Source organism: Lygodium microphyllum, chromosome 29, assembly GCF_053477565.2.
Source record: "Lygodium microphyllum isolate KBCC chromosome 29, Lygodium_microphyllum_v1.1.10, whole genome shotgun sequence".
Classification (NCBI taxonomy): domain Eukaryota; kingdom Viridiplantae; phylum Streptophyta; class Polypodiopsida; order Schizaeales; family Lygodiaceae; genus Lygodium; species Lygodium microphyllum.
The window spans coordinates 107,229,280-107,253,500 of NC_141163.1; the positions used below are offsets into that span (position 1 = coordinate 107,229,280).

Here is a 24,221-nt window from a genome sequence, read left to right on the forward strand (position 1 = left end):
TGCCTGTGCATCTTGTCTTCATGGAAGACTACATCATGGCTGCGTACTATTTTTCGCGCCTGCGGATCCCATAAGCGATAGCCCATCTCTCCTGAATCACCATAACCAAGAAATATGCATTTAATGCTCTTTGGATCCAACTTACTCCTCTTGTCCTTGGGCACATGGCAGAATGCCTCACATCCAAAGACACGGAGATGCGCATAAGAGGGTGGCTTACCAGTCCAAACTTCCTCTGCAACCTGGAAATCCAATCCACTAGAAGGCGATCGGTTTATGACATGCACTGCCGTACTAACTGCCTCAGCCCAAAAGATCTGTGGTAGGTTTGCATGGCTAAGCATAGAGCGAACACACTCCTGAATAGTCATGTTCATGCGCTCAACCAAACCATTCTGGGCGAGGGTGTAAGGGGTGGTCAACTAATGCTTAATACCCCTGTCATCACAAAACTGCTCAAAAGCACGTAAGACATATTCTCCCCCATTGTCAGTCCTAAGGCATTTCAGTCTATACCCAGTATGGTTCTCAACAAGAGCAAGCCAATGTTGAAAGGCTGCCAAGGCATCGGACTTTTGCTTTATGGGATAAGCCCACACTTTGCTAGAAAAATCATCAATGAAGGTAACAAAGTACTTCGCGCCACCCATAGACATACACGACATGGGCCCACAAACATCTGAATGCACCAAAGCCAAGGGCTCACTCATGCATGGCCTACCCGATTTCTTATGCGTAGACCTATTCTGCTTACCATAAAGACAATGATCACACGAGTCAAAACGTGCATAGTCCAAAGGCGAAAGATAATGCAAACCAGATAACATTTTCATTCCCTTTAAAGACATATGCCCCAAACGGGCATGCCAAAGTGATACATGTGGGATAGAGCCCACTGCCAAAACATGGTCTACAAAAGACCCAGATACAACAAGAGGATAGAGGCTGCCAGCCTTGGTGCCTCTAGCAAGCACAAGTCTGCCTCTGGTAATCTTCCAGGCAGAATCCCCAAAACAGACATGAAACCCTGCATCATCCAACCGTCCTACAGACATAAGACTGCGCGTAAAAGCAGGTACATGACGTACATCCATGAGCAAAAAGGAACTGCCAGTAGAAAACTGCACAACTGAATATCTCCATAGCCCACAATATCAAGAGACCTGTCATCTCCAAGTCTGACTGATCCAGATACAGTACGGTAAGAGTAAAACCACTCACGGTAAGGCATCACATGGAAGGACGCACCTGAATCTAATAATCAGCACTGTGCATATATATTAGGTGTCTCAGTCAAGTGTGAGGCATCAGAAGAACTAGCTGCAAGTATGAACTCATCACTACCATCGGAATCCTCGGTCTACATGACATTAATTTTTTCAATCTTAATGCTGGACTTCACAGGTACTATGCTGCGATCAGAGGACTTCTCCTACACTTTCTCTTTCCCCTTATCCTTGCGCAACTCATGACACTATGGTCTGATATGGCCCTTTTTCCCACAATGATGGCAAGTGACATTAGCGTTGCGCCCACGCGACTTTCCACGAGATTTAGACCAACCCTTCTGAGAGTCACGGCCATGGCCATTCCCACGTTCATTCCTATCATTTTTGCCTCTAATTGTCAAAGCATGTGAAACACGAGAGGCATCCAAGTTTTTGCGATTAACCTTTTCTTGCACAAGAGCACTCTCAACATCATTCAATTTCAGATAGCACTAGAGGAACATAGGGCAGTGCGGAATACATCCCATGACTCATTCAGAGTCCCAAGCAAAAAAATAGGAGTTACTTCCTCTCCAAAGGTGATATCCTGCGAAGTTAGGTTCTTCAGTATAGCATGGAACTGGCTCAAGTGAGCAGACATAGTCGCATTATCCTTCATGCGCAGATCCATAAGATGCTTCAACCAGTACATCTGACTCGCCAGACTTTTCTTATCATAAAGATTTTTAATCTTATTCCATAGGTCCCATGCACTCTGTGCTTCCTCAAATACATTATAATGTACATGTTCAGTGAGAGACAATATAATCGTGGACTTGCATAGCTCATCAAGTTCAAGCCAGTCGTCATTGTTCATAGTTTTAGGCTGCTCCCTACTCAACCGAAGTGGCTTAATCTGAAATTTCTGCACCAAGACCTGCCAAATTTGACTCTTCCAATAAGAGTAATTAGTACCATCCAACTTTGTGATGTTAAATATGGCATTATCAGTTGAAGAGGACGCCATAATGCAGGCTGGAAATGCACAGACAGTCTAAAACTGCTTGTTGTTTTACTGTAGAAAATGACCAAAATCCACTGAAATGAGCTCCAAATGGCGAGAAAAGTGTGCCAAAAGATGCTGCCCACTTAGTACTAGGTGCGATACACCAAAACAAGATATTTCAACATAAAAAATACTGCTCAGTTCACCAATAAATGCTTGCTATAATAAATTTCAAAACCGCAATAATGAGAGCAAACTGTCCCAAAACTGGATCTAATGTCAACTAAACAATGCTAGGTCCAAAGCCGGCATAAAGAGGAAAAAGAAAAGCCAAATGACAGTGAAAATACATGAGCATAACACGGAGAGATGTCAAATAGCATCTACCAGTAAGAGGCACACCCCCAGACAATTATGGCAAAATGTAGAACCAACTACCAAAACCTGACACAAATAGGTGTCTGCTCAAAAGAAAGCGGATCCAAAACTGAGACTCAGCTCATAAGCATCTTGTGAACCAAGACATATACTCAATGCAACATCCAATTGTTAGAGTATAATCCCAAAGTCTCAATACATCTGTAAACTACTCAATGACATAGACTGCTCCAATACATGTAACTGCTCCAATAGCATGTAATCCCTGCTCAAGGTCAAGTAAGCATGCAAGATGCTCCCACTAGCACAAAAGGCGTACAAATAAGTTAAGGGCTCAAGCAACCCAAGACAAAGTACCAGTGACAAGTGACCAAGTCAATGCGTCATACGCATCCCAAGATCATGACATACATGAAGCAACTGATGGAAGCAACCAACAAGCAATACATAATCCCAAAATAAGATCTCTGTCAACTCAATGACATCCGATAGCAACCAAGTAAATGATCAAACTGAGTCGAAAATGCTCAAATACATCCAAGGCAAAGCTCCCAATGCCGGTAAAGCATAGACGAACCAAGCAGCATATATCACGAACCAAAGCAGGTAATGTATGAAGCCTAACTGTCAAGCATAGACATGAGGCATAAGCGGTCCAAGAGCATGCCAAGTCGGTCCAAATGCCAGTGAATACCAACCAAGATGGAGCTTATGCGTAGCTCAAATACATTCCATAGATTCAAACATGAGCTCAAAGTCGTCCCCAAATGTCAGATACATGATGGCAAATCCCAAAGCATACATCCGGTACCAATAGGTAAGTGACAAAGCATCCAAAGTACCTTCAACCCACTGTTATTACAGCCAAGTTTGACTGTCAAAACTGAGAAATTTCAGCCAATATTTCAAGCCAAAATCATGGCATAATCATGTGCATACATTCCGAAGGCACTAAGCATCAGGTAGGCCGCATACGGGCATCAAACAAGGTAACCGGAGTAGAGTATAAGCATCAAATGCCAATGCCAAGTGTGGCTGCCCTGTTTCCAGCACTATATAATAGTAAATGAGAGTCCCAAATTAGCCAATATTTCAGTCCAAAATCATGGCATAATCATGTGGATACATTCCCAAGACATTCGGGCATCAAGTAGACCGCATACGGGCATCAAATAGCACAACCGGAATGGAGTGTAAGCAACAAATGCTAATGCCAATGTTGTTGCCCTGTTTTCAGCCTGTTATGGTAGTTTATGACAGTCCCAAATCTGAAGAAATCAGCCCTGAATGATCAAGACCAATGCCCAAAGCTTGAATGACATCAAACATGAAGTCTAATAGCCCTCTTGATCAAGGTAGAGAGCAACAAGCAATGACCAAGTGTGGAGTTGAAGTAGACGAGTGCTAACAGCCTGGAAAAATGGCACAATCTATCATGTTGGTGCTGAACTTGCTGCTGCTCCACGTGGGCTGAAAGGGGGTAATGGGGGACTCAAGAAGGGCCTATAAAAGGCCTATGACAAGCCTCTTCGAGCCTTGATAGGTGTAAGGCACAATATGAGGGGAATAAGCTTCAAGGGTTTGAAGCCATGGCTGCCCTTGCTGTTTGCAACCTGTAGACTGAAATAAAACCCTGAAAGAATGATCAAATACCTCAGTACCAATGCCTTGAAGGTGCCTCAATAGGCCGGGAAGGTGCTCGGGAAGTCGGGGAGTGACAGGAGCTCGAGGAGATCGGATATGGCTGTCGGGATGGAGATCCAATGCGTGAAGGAAGTCGATGCGAAGGTAGAGAAGCACCGAGTCGAGCTCGAGCAAGAGGAAGCCAAGCTCTGATACCAGTTGAAAGGTGAGACGAATCGAAGCTTGCACGCGAGCTATGGCGAGAGAGCAAGAGCAAGAAAGAGACAGACAAGAAATGGGAACTCCAACAGTCACAATGTGTGACCGGGCCTTCCTTTATTTACTAGTCACTAAAATGAATGTAAAGAATAAAGTGACGTGACGGGCGGCCGCCACCTGCAGTGTGCAGTGGCGGGTACTGTCAGTGTAGTAATACACGTGGTGACACGGAAGAGGCGCCTTTACCCCAACAGCAATACCCATAGTTTTGTGAATAAGTCCATCATGGACAAGCTGAATTGTATTTCCACAGATTTACAGCAGCCCATTAGAGTTCAAGTGGCCAATGGTGAAGAGAAAATCAGCACACAGATATACCCACAGGTTTCTTTACAGCTGGCTGAAAATTTTGAAGCAAAAGTAAACCTGATCACTTTGGAAATGGGGCCTATAGACATCATACTCGATTGTGATTGGTTGATGATATTAGGTAGGATCACTATGGATTTTTCACAGTTGTATATGGAGTTTATCTTCAATGGACAACTCATCCATTTACAGGGAATTCCTAGTAGATCAAATTTTCAGCTTATTACCATTCAATAACTCAAAAGGGAGTACAAGAGGTGCTCACAAATATTTGTTTTGCTTTTGAATAAAGAGATGCAAGATCAGCTCAATAATTCAGCAAACCATCCAGCCTTGATAGCTCTTCTTGAGGAGTATAGGGATTTATTTGAGGTGCCTACTTCATTGCCTCCCAAAAGAGCAGTAGATCACTCTATTGATGTCGAGCCCAACTCAAAGACAATCAATAAGCCCCAACTCTTCTTGAGGAGTATAGGGATTTGTTTGAGGTGCCTACTTCATTGCCTCCCAAGAGAGCAGTAGATCACCCTATTGATTTCAAGCCCAACTCAAAGACAATCAGTAAGCCACCTTACAGATTATCAAAGTGTGAACGAGAGGAAGTAGCCAAGCAAATCAAGGAACTTCTTGAGATGGGATTCATTGAACCAAGTTCTTTACCTTATGCATCTCCAGTTCTGTTAGTCAAAACGAAAGATGGATCTTTCAGAACGTGCATTGACTACAGGGATCTTAATAAGATCATAGTGAAGAACAGGTATCCGATACCCAGGATTGATGATTTGCTTCATGAGCTCAAGGGGGCTCGATTCTTTATGAAGATTGATTTGAGGTCAGGGTATCATCACATTCACATGCGAGAGGGTGATGAAGTCAAGACTGCTTTCATGACTGATCAAGGGCTCTATCATTTCTTAGTGATGCCATTTGGGCTTACAAATGCTCCAGCTACCTTCTAGAGCCTAATGAATAAGATTTTATAGCCTTTTCTCTTTCAGTTTGTCTTGGTGTTCTTTGATGGCATTCTAATCTACAGTAAGACTTTACACGATCACTTGATACATATAAGGAGGGTTTTTAATACATTAAGACATCACAAGCTTTTTGCTAAGGAGAAGAAGTGTTCTTTTATGCAGACTGAAGTGGAATACTTATGACATATTGTCAGTGAAAAAGGAATACATGTTGATCCCAAGAAGGTGCAATCTATAAAAGATTGGCCAACACCCACTACTACTACTTCTCTTCGAGGATTCCTTGGTTTATCTTCATTCTATCACCGATTCATCAAGCATTATGTGGCCATTGCAGCTCCTTTGATTGATAGGTTGAAGAAGGAGGCTTTCTTTTGGGATGATCTTGCATATAGTAGCTTCAACCAGTTAAAGAGACTCCTTACCTCTGCTCCTATCTTAGTATGCCTGGACTTCTCCAAAGAATTTACCATAGTGTGATGCTAGTGGCCGTGGCATTGGGGCTGTTTTGTTAAGGGAGCATGGAGTGATTGCCTTTGAGAGCCGTAGCTTACAGATAAAGAAATGGCCATGAATATTTATGACCAGGAGATGTTGGCTATCTTACATGCAATTAAGAAGTGATACCATTACTTGTATGGCAGCCGATTCAGAGTACACAGTGATCACAGGGTTCTTAAGTATTTCCTTACTGAGTCCAATATTACTCCTAAGCAGCGTCGGTGGGTAGCTACACTACAGAATTATGATTTTGACATCACTCATATAAGGGAAAAAGATAATATAGTGGTTGATTCTCTTTCTCGTATGTGGGCTTGCAAAGTTTCAGTTATGACTAAATTGCATTATGATTGGATTGAAGAATTACAGGAGGTTTATCTTTTGGATGAAGAATTCAGGCATATTTTTCAGACATTACAGCAAGGTCTTATGGAAGAAAATTGGCATTATCAGTTCATAAATGGCCTTATTTGGTTGAAAGGCAAGATTGTTATTCCTTCTACCTCTTCTTGTACACAGAAAATTATGGAGAAACTACATTCTTCGCCTTTAGCTAGACATTTAGAAGTTTTCAAGACCTATGACAGGATCAGTAAAAGTTTCTATTGGAAAGGACTCTGGAAAGATGTCAAGGACTTTGTCATAAAGTGTATGCCTTGTCATCGAAATTAAGGACAGCACCCATAAGCCAGGAGGTTTGTTACAGCCATTACCTATTTTTACAAGTAAATGGACTCATATTACTATGGATTTCATTATTGGCTTGCCTACTACCGAGAAGGGATGGAATAGTATATATATGGTAGTAGATAGACTCACCAAGGCAGTCCATTTTATTCCAACCAAGATTCAGTTTACTGCTTCTCAAGTGGCCAGTCAGTTTATGGAGTAGATTTTTAGATTACATGGATTACCACAGGTGATTGTTCATGATAGAGACTCAAAGTTTATGAGTAACAGCTTGTTGTGTGTAGATAGACCCTGCTAGACGAAATCTGCCATAACTTCTAGTAGAAGTATCCAAATGAGACGTGCCATATATCAAAATGGAGCTCTTGAAGAGTACTTTAAGCCTATGTAGATATCTTAATTTTAAAAATTAGGCATGATAAAAACTGTTCTAAAACAACGTGCTGTCCTGATCCTGTCGCATCATCACTAGCTCCATAATCAATAGGCTTCAGCCACCAATGTATCCCTTAAGAAAGGAAACTCATCTCTCTCATCGTCACTCTTCTTCTCTCTCTTCCTGTAGTCTTTCTCTCTCTTCTGCAGTCTTCTCTCTCCTCTTTCTCTCCTCTAGTTCTCTCTCTGATATCTTCAGCTACAAAATAATTAAATAGGTTGAAACTCTATCCTAACCTTAATTTAATATGAATGCACTCTAAACTCATAAATGTTCATTAATTTAATATATATTTTATAAAATCACCCATTGTGGAATCATCCACGTGCACATTAAATTAACTTGACACCCAAAAAAAACAAATATGTTGAGCCCCGACAAATAAATATAATTTTACGAAATCCATCAAAAACCCTCATGAATTTCACTGTGGAATATGCCTCCTAGCATCATACCCCCGAGGTGAAATAGCAATTATCCTCAATTATTATTAGCTCAATGTAGAGAGAGCAGTGAGTGATAAGCACTTAGGCCACGAGTGTGCATCCATTGGGCTTCTTCAACATGATGATTTTTAAACTTAACCAAATATCTAGAATATCTACGGCCAGTTCTAGTAGTCATAAAGTTTGTACCTATAATAGTTTCAAGTTCAAGTATTTCAGTTTTTTTTTCTAACAAAGGAGGGTTGTCATAGACATGGGAGATAGGTAATTGACCTCTAAAAAATCGTAATAAACTGATATGAAAAGTATTATATATCTTCCAGTGTTGGGTAGTTCTAATTTAAATGCATTGCCATTGATCTTGTGAATTATATTAAAAGGTCCATAAAATCTAAGTGCTAATTTAACAACATGATGTTTATCAACACTTTACAATCTTCTCTTTTCAATATATAACCAAATATAATCATCAACATTAAAACTCATAGTTATTATTTTCTTATTAGCTTGTTGTGTATGATTGCTGAGCTTTCATAATCATATCTTTAACTTGAGCAATAATAGTAGCATGCGTATTGGTAATATCATCAATAGCTTTAACTTTGTTCGACAATGATATAACATGTGTATGTAATCTGTCTATGAATAATTTTAAAATGTGCTTTATGAGCAGTTGTATATGATGTGTTATTGTATGCAAATTGAAGTAGATATAAATGTGTATCCCATGTTTGTGGTTTTGAAATTATGTATGCATGTAAGAGATTTAGAATTGTACTGTTAGTAGCTTCTGTTTGTCCATTGGTTTCAAGATGGAATGCAAATGAGAAATCAATCTTAGTATTTAAATTAGCAAACAAATTAGTCTCAAAATTATTGCAGAATCTAGAATCACGATCAGAAATAATAACTTTTGGTAAACCATGGTTAGTGAAAACAATCTTTAAAAACAATTGTGCAGCTTGAGATGCAGTTAATATTTTCTTGCATTATAGAAAATATCTTGTTTACTAAATCGATCTACTATAGTCCAAATCATATCATGATTAGCTTGTGTATTAGACAAACCAGTTATAAAATCCATTGAAATATGACGTTTAAGAATTGGTAAAGGCATTAATAAACTATATTACTTACCATGGTGTCGATTGATTCTTTGACAAATTAAACTCTCAGAAATAAAGTTAAAAATATCATATTCCATTTGTGGCCAATAAAAATCTTCAATCAATATTCTTAAAGTGAAAATAATATCTCTATGGCCTTGATATGAAGGATAATGAATTTCGTGCAACACAAATGATTTAAATTGAACAGTGACACACAATCTTTTCTCATAAACATAAATCCATTAGAATAAGACAAAGAATCAATTGAAATCCAGTTATTAGCAACTAATTTATTCCCATCAGCTTGAAAATTGAGATCATGGTCATAAGTATCCTTCATAGGAATAAGAAAATCAAAAGATAGAACGAAAATATTATGGATACTTGGTCTTCTACTCAATGCAACGGCAACAACATTTTCTCTTTCGAGTTGATATTGGATAAGTGGATTGAAACTTTGAATGAAAGCAATTCATTAAATATGACGGTTAGAAATTTGTGGTTGACTAAGGAGATGTTTGATACTTTGTTGGTCAGTTTTCATCATAAATTCGAATCCCATTAGATAATATTTATATTGACGTAAGGCTTGAACTATAGCTAGCCATTTTTTATCATAGGTGAAATACTTCAATTCAGAGGGTTTAAGTTTGCAACTAGAATAAGCTATGGAATGTGAATCTTGCATTAGGACAGCTCCTATTCTTGATTTGCTAGCATTAGTGACTACTAGAAAGAATGGTTGATTAAAATCACGTAATTACAAAACATTTACATGTGTTAAAGCATATTTCAATAAATTAAAAGACTTTTGCTAATTATCAGACCAATGATACACAACACATTTCTTTAACAATTTCGTCAAATGCAATGCGAGCAATAAAAAATTTCTCACAAATTTTCTATAAAAGTTGGTAAGACCTAAGAAAGAATGTAACTCATGCACATTTTTAGGGATTGGCCAATTCGAAATTGCCTCTATCTTTTTAAATTCCCCACTTGTTAGGGTTAGTATACAATTGATTCTCTTTCAACAATTTAAAAACCAAAGATAGATGTTCATAATGCTCATTCTCATTCTTACTAAAAACCAATATATCATCAAAGAAAACAATTACACATTTTTTATACTTCAAAAATATACAATTCATTATACGACTGAATATAGTTGGTGCATTGATCAAACCAAAAGGCATAACGAGAAATTCTTAATGAAGACCAAATTGAGTTCTAAATGTAGTCTTAAAAATGTCAAGTGTATCCAAGTATACTTGATGATATCCAGATTTAAGATCTATCTTGCTAAAAATAATGGCTCATTGTACTTTATCCATGAGGTCGTCTACCCTAAGAATCGGATATCTATTTTTAACAGTGATCTTATATAGAGCACAATAGTCAATGCACATCCTATAGGTATTATTTTTCTTCTTAACTAATAGGATAGATACACCAAAAGGAGAACTACTGGACCAGATGAGTCCTCGGGTCAACAATTCTTCAACTTGTGCTTGGATTTCTTTCTGTTCAATCTGATTGTGTCTATAAGGTGCTTTACATGGTGGTTAAGAACATGGGATTAAGTCTATTTTGTGGTCTTCAAGACGTGTAGATAGTAAACTAGGTGATAAATCAGCGATAAAATAATCTTTAAATTATGAAAGAAATTGTGCATGCCTAGGATATATTTTATTTTTCTTAGCTTCAATTTTATTCACATACCAAGTATGATTTACTACATTTTCTCATTGTATGTTTAACATGTATATGACTAAGCAATGAAAAATTATCAAATGTGTGTGTTTCATGTAATGTAATTTGTTTTTTTAGAATGAATTTTTATGGAATGTGTGAAATAATCTATATCGAGATTATATTTGTGATACTAAGGCATTCCTCAAATAATGTCACTAGCTTACAAAGGCACAATCAAGAAATTTCTGTGCTCAATATAATCACCAATTTTAATTTTTAAATTATGAACTTCTTGTGTACCATTATATTTAGTGCCTAAGAATGCAGTCTTTATACGAAAATGAGTTTAAAAAATAGGTAAATTCAATTATTTTAACAACTTTAAGAAAATAAAATCATGTGTGCTTCCATTATCATGCAAAATAATATTTTCTTGATCATACACGAAATATTTTATTGTTAATAATAAATGAGAATTTGGCATACTTGGTAAAATATCTGAAGCATCGTCGATATCATCATCTTCTTCAATAAAGTCTGATATATCTTCACAGTCTTTGAGTCACTCCCAAGTGATTGATTTGAACAGCTTGCTTCTTGGATTGGCAGTTCACTGCTAAGTGCCCAAGTTGATGATACTTATCGCAAACTATAGTCTTTGCTTTGGAGACATTATTTGGTAAGGGCTGAAATTTTGGATATGTTGGGATTTGGCTGGAGAGAAGACTTAAAATTTGAATTTCTATTTGATGGTAAAGCAGGAGGTCGAGTTCAGGGTTTACGGAAAGAAAAAGAAATAAAGTGATTTTGATTGAATCTTCGAAAGTTAGAATTGAATTGCTTTATACCAGAGTTATTATTAATTGAAAATTCTTACTGTCGCTTTTTTCATCCACGAATTTTATATTCAGCATCATGCGCTAAAGAAATCACATCCTCCAAAGTCTTTGACTTGAATATATTCACTTCGACATAGAAATGACCAACCAAATTGGACATATACTTACACTTGTAAATCGCCTCATGAATATTAGTGTATTGCGAGATGGATTCACGTTCTCTTTGTTGTAGAAGATTCCACTGTTTGATAACTTTTTCATGGAATTGAAGTGGAAGGAAATTTTACAAAAATTTCTTTTAAAATGCCTCTCAAGTAGAGGGACAATCAACACTCTTGAGAACAATAATCCACCATAATTATGCTCTATCTGCTAGATGGTTAGTGACGCATTTAAGTTTATCTTTTTCAGTATATTGTTCTTCATGAAAATAGTCATCAAACTGACTGATGAAAGTAAAAACGATTTTGCCATCACATTGCCCATTAAAAGTATGAAATTTAAAATTTATTTTACTTATCTTGGCCTCTTTCCTGAGAGATTGTGCATCGAGTGTCATATCAATCGTACGTCGAATAACATCTTCAAGTTGCGCTTCATCTTGATCAACAGTGGATCGTTGAAGTATAGCCAGTTGTGCTTGCAAATTTTAACGTGCTCTTCGCTCTTCTTGACGTTGCATCATAATTAGATCCAATTTTTACTCCATAGTCGACTCTAGCAAATCACCTTTGCCCATAAAATCTTCCATGTTTTGATCGGACATCCTGCAAAAATCTCAAACAACCTCACACACTCGAAATCTCGTTAGAAGGATGAGCGTAGCTCAAATTTGGGTTTACAAGGCTTGATCCTTTTTTTTTTAATATGGCTTTTACTTCTACGATCTTGCTTTTTCACAGGTATGGCAATTGATAACCGTCTTTTTTCGAGTGAAAATTTCTTCCATATAGACTGCGTGTGACAGTCTGCTTGCTATGAATCAACTCTACCAAGTTACAGGTGTGAACATAGGCTTCATGGGTATACGAAATTGGTTCGGGAGTAATACTGTGTGAACACCCACTATGAAGGAGATTAAATATTGAAAATTTTAAGCTTTAGTAAGCTTAAAAACTTTCAACTTTTAAAAACTTAATGATTTTTTTGTGAATTCGACAGGATGGTGGCACATTCTAGACAGATTCGGTGACCGTAAGTACATGCTACCACCACGGATCATGAGATTTAGAAGAGCTTAGTTAAGCTCTCTAAGCTTAAGATTTTTTTTAAGCTTATTAAGCTTAATAATTTACGATTTCTTTCTGAGAAAAAACGTCTTAACAAAGAGACTTGCCGAGTAGTCCTCCACCTCCTCAGAGAGGTCCTTCGCGATCTGAGAGCACAACACGGGGTTCTTCACTGCTAAGAATATGCATGTATTGACACTTTGTCTGTAGGGCCTATTTCTTCCAAGAGGCCTTCACGCGAGATAGTAAGTGATTGAAAGCCCTTGATCTCAACTTCGCTCTAATACCATTGGTGCACAGATCTGATGATATATGCACATGTAGTGAATGTTGAAACGTCCCCAAGCACAAAAAACTCTACAAAAGCTTCATTAAGCAAGAAGAGATTTTGCACGACAAGAGATAATAAGACCAATTGGATGTAATCTCTCCCCATGCCTTGTGTGAGTGTTTCACAAGGCATATATTTATAGATTTATTAATCTCCAAGCTCAAAAATAGCCTATTTTACAATTAACATACTTTTGGATTTTGTGTTTGCTTTTGCCCAAATAAAGAGTAAAGTGTTTGGACGTCCCAAAAGTCAGGATACAATGTCAAATAATGAAATATTTAAATCGAGTGTCTATGTGTATACAACATAATAAATATTTGTTAAGTGCTTTAATAAATAAACGCACCTAAATAAATATTGACGCCACGCCTTTAGTGATAAGATGTGCATTCTTCAAAAAAAAAATTCTTCTAGGTAATTTGAATACACGCCATCACCCGATGCTTTCCAACGCCACCATTGCCTGCTCTACATATCAACTGAAGCATTCACAATTGTTAAAAAATAATAAGATAAAACTCATAAAAGTGAATACCTAACAGTCTTCAACTACAAAATAATTAAATAGGTTGGAACTCTGTTCTAATCTTAATTTAATATGAGTACACTCTAAACTCATAAACGTCCATTAATTTAATATGTATTTTGTGAAATCACCCACGTGCACATTAAATTCACCTAACGCCCAAAAAGGGCAGGCGTCCCCGTCAACTTCTCACACAAGAAATCCACCTTGTGTACAAGCTCCAAAAAATAAATATAGTTTTATGAAATCCATCGAAAAACCTCACGGAATCTACCATGAAATATGCCTCCTGATATCAGTTCTCCTCAACATCCCCACAAGAAATGCAAGTGAAGACTGAGTGCAATGGCCCTAAGAGAAATCAAAAAGTATCAATGCTCTTTTGAACTCATCATTCCAAATGCTAGTTTCTTGAGACTTGTTTGTGAGATTGTGCAACACCTTTATCAAAGTAAAAGTAAGATGTAGTTTTTTGCACGTGGTCAATATAGACCCAATCGCTTTACAGAAGAATATCTTCATGCTCTACAGTGAGCTACATATGCATTTTTGGTAGACTTAATGATTGATGCTCAACATTATATAACTCTAATTCCCAAGGACTTCCAACTTATAGGAATCTTCAAGATGTAAACGATGGATGTGTTTATTCCAATAGATATTGTTTGTAACATTATCTTTCTAGAATAGGGTTCTCCACATGCATTAGACATACATGACTATGTTCCACTAAAAATTTGTTACTCGTCTGACAGTATGAATTAAGTTTTTTCTATCGTCCTTTACTCTCAACTATAATATGTATCTTTATTGTATAAATAACTACTTAATTATATTTCTTAACTATCGTTGTCAATTTCAAGAGAAAAAACATACAAAAATTTATCATTTCTCGTTTTGCAAACTTTACTATTGATACATTTGTATGTCTATGTGGCATGAAATTCTAAGAGCTAGTAATTGCAACATTAATTTCTCGATTATTCATCCATCCATTTGTGTAGGATTATTTTTAAAATACCAAATTTTATCAAAATGTGATGAAAACTTCATATGTGCACCCATTAGGTGACCAAGAGCTCGCTTTCTTTTTTTTGGAAGGGGGGAGAGGGATCCATTAGACCCTTGGTCTAAAGTTTATTCAAATGCTACTTGCTTTTTTTTTTTTCAAAGAAAAATAGTGGACTCTTGACCACGTAACAAGTGCATTGTGAAGTTCCATCACATTTCAATAAATGATTATAGATTTACAATCAAATGATGGATAGTATGTATGGAGCTATATTAACTCAACTTAGGAGTTTAAATGGGTGAAAAGTTCATTGTTTTTCTCATTTTCACATCCAGCCTACCCTCCTTGAGCTTGCATGGCATGCATTAAGTAAGCTGCTCACCATTTATTGATGAAGACTATATGCCTTGCAAGTCCCACCTAGAGCACAAAATGGAGAGTGCTCCCCCTCGAGTACAAAGATCTCCATAGAAAAAATGAATATGGAGACCAAGTACTATTGCCTTACAAGAAATAAGACCTAGTAAGGCTAGAAGCTTGTTATGTTAAAAACATCCTTTTAGGAGATAGTACAAGAAATTATGCAAGACTTGTATTTGATCAGGCTGGTGGGGGCATAAGTGGTTCATTGCCCATTGCCACCCAAGTGGATTGTTGTAGCCATAGAGGCCCTATAAACAATTGTAGAGAAGTTTCTTATCAACCTATTCGATACCATGCAAAGTGTGTTACAATCACTAATAAAGATATGAACTTTGTTATTCAGCTTCGAGAGGGAAAGGGAAACTCCTCCATAGGCTTGTGATACTAATGACGTAAGGTCTTGCCATGAGTGTTATAGCATAATAGCTTGAAAAGTCAAAACATTCTATATACTCTGTAACAAGCATACATATGTATGTATGTATGTATGTATGTATATAAATACATGCATACATACATGTATACACACACACACACACATACACACACACATATATACACACACATACTCACTCACTCACACAATGTGTACTTAATTCAATTTATTTAAGTATTTTTTTTATTTTTTTTCTTGAAATACACGACTATTAATATGTTTAACGTACACACACAAAAGCAGTAATAGATACAGATATGTGTTATGTTATCACCTATATATGATCACAAGTGTGCATACCACGTGTTTACATAATTGAATCAAATTGCACCAACATATATAAATGTGTCATTCAAGTGCTACACATTATCATCACACCTATACAAATCACATATTTATTTAATAAATTTATATTTATTGAGATAAAGAAAAATACATTTGATAGCTGATAGCAATGACTAATACAAAGAGATGATAGCCAATAAGGACTCATTCATTCCTTCGCTTTTTCAACAATGGAGAGGGGCCATCTTTGAAAGAAAATAGAAGTTTCTTCTTTGCTTAAAAAATGACACACTTCCGTGTCAACTCTTCCTCTAAGAAAAGAGAGTTTGACACCTTTAAAAGCTTACCTAATGTAGCAAGCATATAAATTGCTCCACCACATACTTGGTCAAATAAGTAAAGAAGCTACTTAAATACTACCACCTTCTCCAAGCTAGATGTTATAAGTATTGCTCGAAAAGGTCCAAACCTTCATGATTGTTTTTACCCCTCATACTGAGTATTTCTTGTGTAAGACCACCATATTGACAATAAAATTGCTAATGTACTCCTTCAAATCTGAATCCTTCCATCAAGCCACATACCAAGATTAGCTTGCCTCCTTGTAAACTCATCTATATATACTATATAACTTGAACGACTGATCAAATCAACAACCTGATTAATAACTAACCTAGATGTATCGAAATGCAATAAAACTTGACTATTAGGTGCTCGCATCCCCAAAAGTCCACCGGTCAAATCTTGGTTGAAATGATACATGTAGCTACCCTGTTGTCCAAAGTCTGGCAATCAAGGCTGCCCTAAATGCCAACTTTAGATAAGACATGTATCTACCAAGAAAGTGACCCCAAATGCTATACTTTAGACATATAGCAGTTATAGGAAAGTGGTCCCAGACACCAAACTATAGACAGTGTATATGATATCTAGATATCTCACCTTTTATAGATAATCATGTATCTTCATTTCCTCATGTATCAACAACAAGACACCTCTTTGGGCAAAGGGATCTAGAAATTTCTTGATAGGAAGTCGAAAACAGATCATTCTGTAACACTTCCAACTCACCATGCGGTATAAAAGATAAACTTCCTTAGCTAGGTAATCTACTCCTGCATTGCTATGATAGCACTCACTATATCTAAGCTTCTACTATCGTATCTCCTAGTCTCTGTGATTATGAAATGCACATCAATATAATTATAATCAATCAAGTCTTCCATCAAAATCTCTGACTAAGACAGAGAACAACTCTTTTTCAACTCTGTGATTATGAAATGCACATGTAATAAAAGCAAATGTTTTGAGCCACCTATTTGAATGGGCATCAAGGAGGCACAGTTAGGTTTGTTGGACCAAACAATTGTTTACCACTTTTTTATGATTCTTCTTAGCTTGAAATACAATGAGTTATTCCAAAAGGCACCCAAGTCGTGTCAAATCCCTCGATGGAGTATGTGTAGACGGAGATGGTACTCACAAAGTCTTCCAAGGCCTAAAGGGAGGGGGATTCACCTTTGAGAGTACGCATTCAAGCTTCAAGATCTTTGGGAAAATCTCAAACATCTCATCATCTTGGTTGTTAAAGTGAGCAAAAACTAAAATAGTTCTCCCTTGATCGCATACGATGTTTACTTATGTTTTTATGTAAGGTCTTTGTAAAGTTGACATGCATATGTAAATGCATCAATGCAGTACTTGCACATTGTATTAGCTAATATTTAGAAGAAATCTTTCTCTCTCTCAACACATAGACATACGTATATATGTTTCATATCTTAAATAAAGAATATATATATATGTTCAAAAAATTCATTGTAAACTATAAGAATACACACATATTCTATCGACTATCATTGGAGGGAGATGCCTCCCTCCCTAAGTGGATGCGTGGATGTACACATCTTAGCTTGCTTTTTTTAAAAAAGTAAAAGTAAATTCACCAACAAAATGGAGAATATTACAAGATCAAAGAAACTTAAATTTTGTGTACTCTTCATTCTCCCTTTTTTAATTAAAAAACCAAAATTTGGAGAGAGAAATTTTACCTTCCATGGATATCAACATGTGACCTTTCTATATTGTACAATCCAAAAGGTCCACCTCGTAAACTGTAATATTTTTAATGGCCAAATTTCTCCTGATGAGTATGATGTTCTTAGCCTCTTTCATAGTCAATTTAGAATGACACTCGTTGAGATTATAGTTTGCCTTATAATGCCTACAATAGATTTTACTCACATTTTTTAACGTTCTTAGCCTCTTTCATAGTCAACTTAGAATGACCCTTCTTGAGATTATATTTTGCCTTATAATGCCTACAATAGATTTTACTCACATTTTTTAAATCATCCTTGGCAACCCTTCTATGGTGGTTAAAGAGCATTTACAAAGTTAAACATGTTGCTTTTTCTTTACTTTTCTAACTAGAGCAAAACTAGCACCCTCGTGCTGCATTTCATGAGGAAAGGTGGTTTCTAGGTAAGATTCTAGTTCGGACTAGCAAAACTGAACGTGGATTACAAGTGGCGGATTTACGCTCTAAAGCTCTTTAGTTTAGCTTTAAGGCTTGAGACCATAGTAGGCAGCCTTTAGTAATTTTGATGAGCCACCCACTGGATTGTAGCCCCTCCAACCCTTGGTAGGAAAAGGGAGGATACTTGACGAATGGATAGGTTTTGCTTGTGCTACCTTGGAAGCTAAGTTTTAGGACTTTTTGAGGTGGCTGAGGCCCTTGTCAACAACTGGACAATACTTTTTCAAGCCGTGGAGTGGATAGGAATGTCTGACAAAGGAGATACCTTTATGCAGTCGTCCGAGTATGGCTGGACGCTCTAAGGACAAGGGAAGTCCAGTCTTAAAGAAAAGTGGCCTATATCGTTTGCTAAGACATCCAGTCTCAACTGATCCATCTGAGACTGGGGAACGATCCTCTAAAGACTAACATAGATTAGAAGGATGGCGACCAACCCTGGGACTCCGTGGAATGAGAAGCCCAGGAGCTTTGGGTCTTATTGTGACAGGCACTGATAAATGTAGGAAACAATTATTTAGTGCTGAAAGAGCATTCCTTTCAGTAGAATCGATTAATAGATGCGGAGGGTTGTTATGCTTGAGCCACCCACATAAAATTTGAAAGGACGTCACAAAAGCAGGCCGGTGAATATCCGATGAGATTAATGCATTAAAAGGTTGAAACTGGAGGGGGGACGTGGGCGGGAAAGAAAAAAACGCTCCTTTTTCTTCCCTCTGAAGGATGGTGAAAAATAATAGTGTAACAAATGGCGTTTAGAGGAGCTATAATGATGACTCAAATGGGAGGAACTTTACAGAATGGGGGATCAAAAGAAGGAGAGAATATGTTTGCCTTTTTTTTTGTTTTTGGGGGGGGGGGGAAGCAAAGTGTGGGATGATATGGAAGGTTTTTTTGTTTTTCTTTTTTTTTTTGGGTGGGGAGTTATTGAGGGTGAGGGGAAGGAAGGGTGGAGGGCGGGGAGGGGCGGCGAGAAGGGGGAGGGATGATGACGGGATGAGGAGGAGGAGAGTTATGATTATTCCGGATGGGGGGGGAGTTGACGACGTTGCACTTGCGGCGGACCTCGCCCAGCGGGTTGGGGGCGGTGAGGACGCCGATGTTGCCCATCTTGAGGATGGAGCGGACGAAGGCCGGGAAGAAGGCCGCGGGCGAGGTGAAGTTGCGCACCAGGGGGAGCGTGGTGGGGTCGTCCGTGATCTCCTGGTCGATCTGCAGGATCCCGTTGCCCGCCAGTATCTGGGCGTAGTAGGCGGCGTCGAAGATCGCGGGTGTCGCCTGGTCCAGGTTGATGGGCGGGTCCGCGTTGGACTCCGTGAAGAAGGGGTTTGGGCACACCGCCCCCAACCGCTTCACCAGCTTCGGGTTCATGGTCGGGTCCGCCGCCCCCGTCCCGTGGAAATTGAACAGCCTGTCGTTGAAGAACCCGCACAGCGCCACGCCCACCGTATGAGCGCCTGCCAGGCCACCACCCCCCAAATCTTTCATTCATTCATCGCACAATTCCTCTTAAGAATTTTCAACATTAAACGTCAGGCCGCCCATTTTTCAAAATCTAATGACACGGGAAAATTTGATATTCCTTGAGGTTTTGACCCCAAATCAAAGGCTTGTCCTTGTAGCTTTGATTTGTCAATCACGGAAGGTCGTGTGTGCCCGGAAGGCAATCCACAGTTTCACATTTTCCCTACAATCCATCCATATGCACAAGTTTTAACATTTTCTCATGCGGCAAAAAAGAAAATTGCGCTTTTCCATTGTTTTTCCCTTTCAATGTTCAACATTTGAGTTTCTACTTAAGAGGCAAAACATACCGAGCTAAATAAAAGGGTGGGGCACGACAGTCACCTACCCTATCCTGGTACCCCGCCACGCCCAGCCTGGACATGCAAGCTCATGATGTTGTCATAATTGACAACGCGGATCTTTCAGTGGGAATGCCTAAAACCTTCTATCTCAAGGAGTGTGACAAGGAAGAACTATAGCAATCCATGAAAAGTGTGCAACCCTAAAAGATAAGTCACTGCAAATCATTGCATATAACATCCAGAGCTAGCTAATAGCATCTAATACTTCTTTTCAAAAGTCCATCATTCGATCTCTCCGAACTCACAAAACAAGACAACTGAAACAATGCTACAAAAGCCATGCAAGGCAAACTTGTTCTTCCAACACACCCTACTTGACACGTCTCGCACTTATTTGGTAAGTAGAATTCGTGACCGGGATGGGATAATGAAATGAGATCTAACTGCATAAACACGACACGCTATGTCCACGGAAGGTGTGGGGTGATTCAAGCATGGCCCACGTAGCTCCACTAGGGCTCATAACTAGCCTAGGCCCGCACCACCAAAAACTCCAAACATTCATAACAACATCCACTCGTGGGAGGAACAAAAAGGAGATGCTTCAAGTACCGAAGGGGGGGCAACTTGCAAGTGTAAAAAATCCTGACGAGGTAAAAGTGGCGCATGAGAAGGAGTCCCTATTTGTTAAGGGGAAAAGACGAGGTGTACTGTGAGTGGGGGGTGTACTACGGGAGATGATAATGCGGTTTAATTAATTGGGCAACCCTAAAAATATCACGTAATTCTCGTTTCGGTTCGTCCTAATCTTCAATGTTGTCAGAAGATTCTTTTACGAGAGAGGCAAACTAGCTTTCTATCCAGCTCCAGCATTGTCCAAGGACGGCTTTCTATCTATATATCTAACATTGTCCAAGGACGAAACATCTAAAATGAGGACCTAGCCTCTAGGCAGTGCAAGAAAGGCCAACTTGGACGCCCTCAACGTCGCAACGGCACACTATTCATTAGATTTTACTACGTCACGTACAAAACTGTGCACTAATAAAAGGAACCATTACAAGCTCGATGTCGACAGTTGAACATGTTCATGTTCACACAGGCCAACGCAACGCCCTGGGGTGCAGGGGACGAACATGCAAGGTTTAATTAAACCGATCAAAATTTCATCGCGAAAATGCAGAGAGAGAGAGAGAGAGAGAGAGAGCGATGGACGAGACTTAGAGGGAAGCACAGACCTAGAAGAGCCACCATGTCTTCGATGTTCAGTCCTTTCTCTCGGAAGCTCTCAAGGGACTGCTCCACAGGAAAGGCAGGGCTGGGCAGGGTGAGTGCATCTTGTTTGTGGGATATCTTCCCATCCAATCTCCCCGTCGGAACCGCATACCTTGGGCCCCCAGCCTGGAGCCCAAACCAAACCACGTTAAACAAAAGAGATGCTTGTTTGATTAATCGGACACTTAATCCACTTCATTCGACAATAACCACATTCTGATGACGCAATTTGTCAACTCGACAAGAGGGGAATCCACATTCTTCTATTACAAACTATGAACTTCGTTTTAGGAGGGTAAACAAATCCCTCTGATGCAACTCATCAGCTTCGTTTGAGAATAACCGCATTCTTCGTAGTGCAAGACCGTACCAGTGCCACCGAGTCTCGCACCGCCAAGACTATGATGTCCGCGCACGATACCACGCCCGAGCAGACTGTTTCTATGGCGGCTTTGATTTCCTCTATTAAGTCGAAGCCCCTTATCGTCAGATTGGGCAACGCGACCTTCTCCGCCTCGTTCCCTGGGGTGGAGTCCAGAAGTATCGAAGCGTCTGCTCCCTGCATTTTCTCACCGTCAGCTGCCACCATAGATCTGCTCTTAACACTCCTAGCAGTGATAGCAAAGCTGTAGCAAGAAGCACCTCTCTTGGAATCCAACTAATCACAAGAAACCACCCCACCCCATTCTCATGCATAACTTATTTACCTTGCATTCCTACGAATTAGAGGAGCTGAAGGAATACGATTACCCGCACAAAAGAGTCGTGGAAGAGCATGCGAAGGAGCGCCGGAGTGATGCTTCGGTCGGCAAGGAAGCGTTTTTGGACCATGGCTCGCACAATGTTCTCTGCTCTTGGGCAGCTTCTGTTGTAGAAGCCCACCTGGATAGCTGACAGGGCCGGAGAAGCCACACACTGAAGCAGCACAACGTAGAGGAGCACCCTGACCGCTCCCATTTGCCTCGACATGGTCGTCTTACCACAATGCAGTAGCACAGAAGCCTGAGACTGCGCCTTGTCTGGATGCCCAGGTCACATGGGGCAATGGCTTATATTCTAGTTGCAGAACCAGAGGACCATTACAGCCAGCGATAACCTCCAACTGCCGTTGAGAAGGACCTGTGTAACACACATACACACACACAGAGTCTCTCTCTCTCTCTCTCTCTTTCCTGCTTGTGTGCACCCGGGCAATGCAGCGAGCTACCACACGACCACGACGACGCGCTGATTAAGGAAGAAAGGGAGAACGGAGAGAGAGAGAGAGAGAGAGATTTTACGGACGGGCTACAACCCAAGGCGCAATAGGATTGCCCCTAGCTGGCCTCTGCTAGCTAATCAAATAAAAAGTCCCATCATCATCCTCGTCACCACCATCATATCATACGTCTGTACATAAATATAGATCCATCGGTGTCGTGTACTCTGAAACACCTATGTAGGCCCTTGTCACACGCCACCATATTTGCGATGAAACTACTCTTTGATGACATGATTCGTATTTTATACAAACACTAGTTGGCCGGGCCAGCAACATATTACAACTAGAGTACCTTGAGACGATCTGGAGGTTATACAATTCCATATACTACAGGCCCACTAACTATGCCTCGTACAATTGGCATCATTCTGAAGCTTGCAAAGCTTAGTAGACTATGCAACAAGTTGGACCTTAGTAGACTATGTCTATCACCATCCCAAACGTTTGCTACTTTTTAATGCAATGCCTTGGACTTCAACCACGCTAAACCTATACGTAAAAGCCTCCCAAAGTGAGGCTATCAAAAGAGTTGAAGAGCTTACCCAAGATTGATAAGCTAGCTTCCTATGAATTTGACATGATAAAATGTGATAAGAGTATGTGGTGTCACCAAGCACTTGGTGATTATCACATTTGCTTACCTTAGGCAATCAACAAGTATCTCTCAAGACCTTCCTATGCAAGCACCAGCAAGTACACTTGAGTATCAAGTGCATGCACATAACATTCACTTAAGGCAAAATGGGCTAGCTATAATGTGTTTGAATCTAAATGTAACACAAAGCAATCTGTAAGGATGGCACATGTAGATTTGACTCCTCAATGCTTTAAATGGTCCAAGTTTTGCTCAAGCATATACGAATCCAATGAGGAAAGTGTAAGAAAATGTAGCCCCTTACACATTGATGTCATAAAAACCAGTATGCAAACCCATTGTAGTGAATGCCATCATGAGAGTCTAAAATAAGTGCTAAGGTTGCAACCATAATGCACTTCAATTTACAACTTGCAAAATGGACAAGACAAATAAAAGCAATATTATTAGAATCAACTAGGCACAAGACATTGAAAAATAATTAAATAGATGGAAGATGAAAAGCAACCGCATTCACCATGAAGAATATGGTAGCTAAGCGCAATGAGACATCTCTTAAGGATTGTCCTTCGACTCAAATCAGGAGAAGATGTGCTAGAGGATATGGTAGCTAACCACAAAGAGTCATCTCTTATGGATGTGCTTCAACTCAAAGGGGAAAAGACAAGAAGCATAATTGCCTAAAATATTATTGTACTCCCATAACACATTGCAAAACATGCAAACAAAATCCTAAAGGACTTCTAGAGTGTGCTTTCTAGCAATATACCAATTGAAACTATGTGTGAGATATGAGGATAGATAAGGCAAAGGTAACCCTTGCAACCACCTAGCTAGCTCCACCTAGTTAGTCTCACTATTCTTTCACCATCACATCATCAACATGTCATGAGAATGTTAGACACAAACTTGGTCAAGATCCTAAACCTGACAAACAAGCCAAGTGATATAGTAGAGGATGTTAGAAATGAGAGGTTAGCCCTATCACTCTAACATCATGTCATTCAA

General features: G+C 39.1%; 1 protein-coding gene across 1 annotated transcript; it reads right to left on the reverse strand.

Annotated features, from left to right (window-relative positions):
• Window positions 1–18,847: 18,847 nt before the first annotated feature.
• Window positions 18,848–22,712, reverse strand: LOC148010994 (peroxidase 57-like). Its single transcript, XM_087671787.1, has 4 exons — window positions 22,108–22,712; window positions 21,728–21,916; window positions 21,321–21,483; window positions 18,848–19,731 (listed from the first exon to the last, which is right to left on the reverse strand). The coding sequence occupies exons 1-4, from the start codon at window positions 22,324–22,326 to the stop codon at window positions 19,199–19,201; spliced, it is 1,104 nt and encodes a 367-aa protein (XP_087527913.1). The 5' UTR covers window positions 22,327–22,712; the 3' UTR covers window positions 18,848–19,198.
• Between the last annotated feature and the right edge of the window lie 1,509 nt (window positions 22,713–24,221).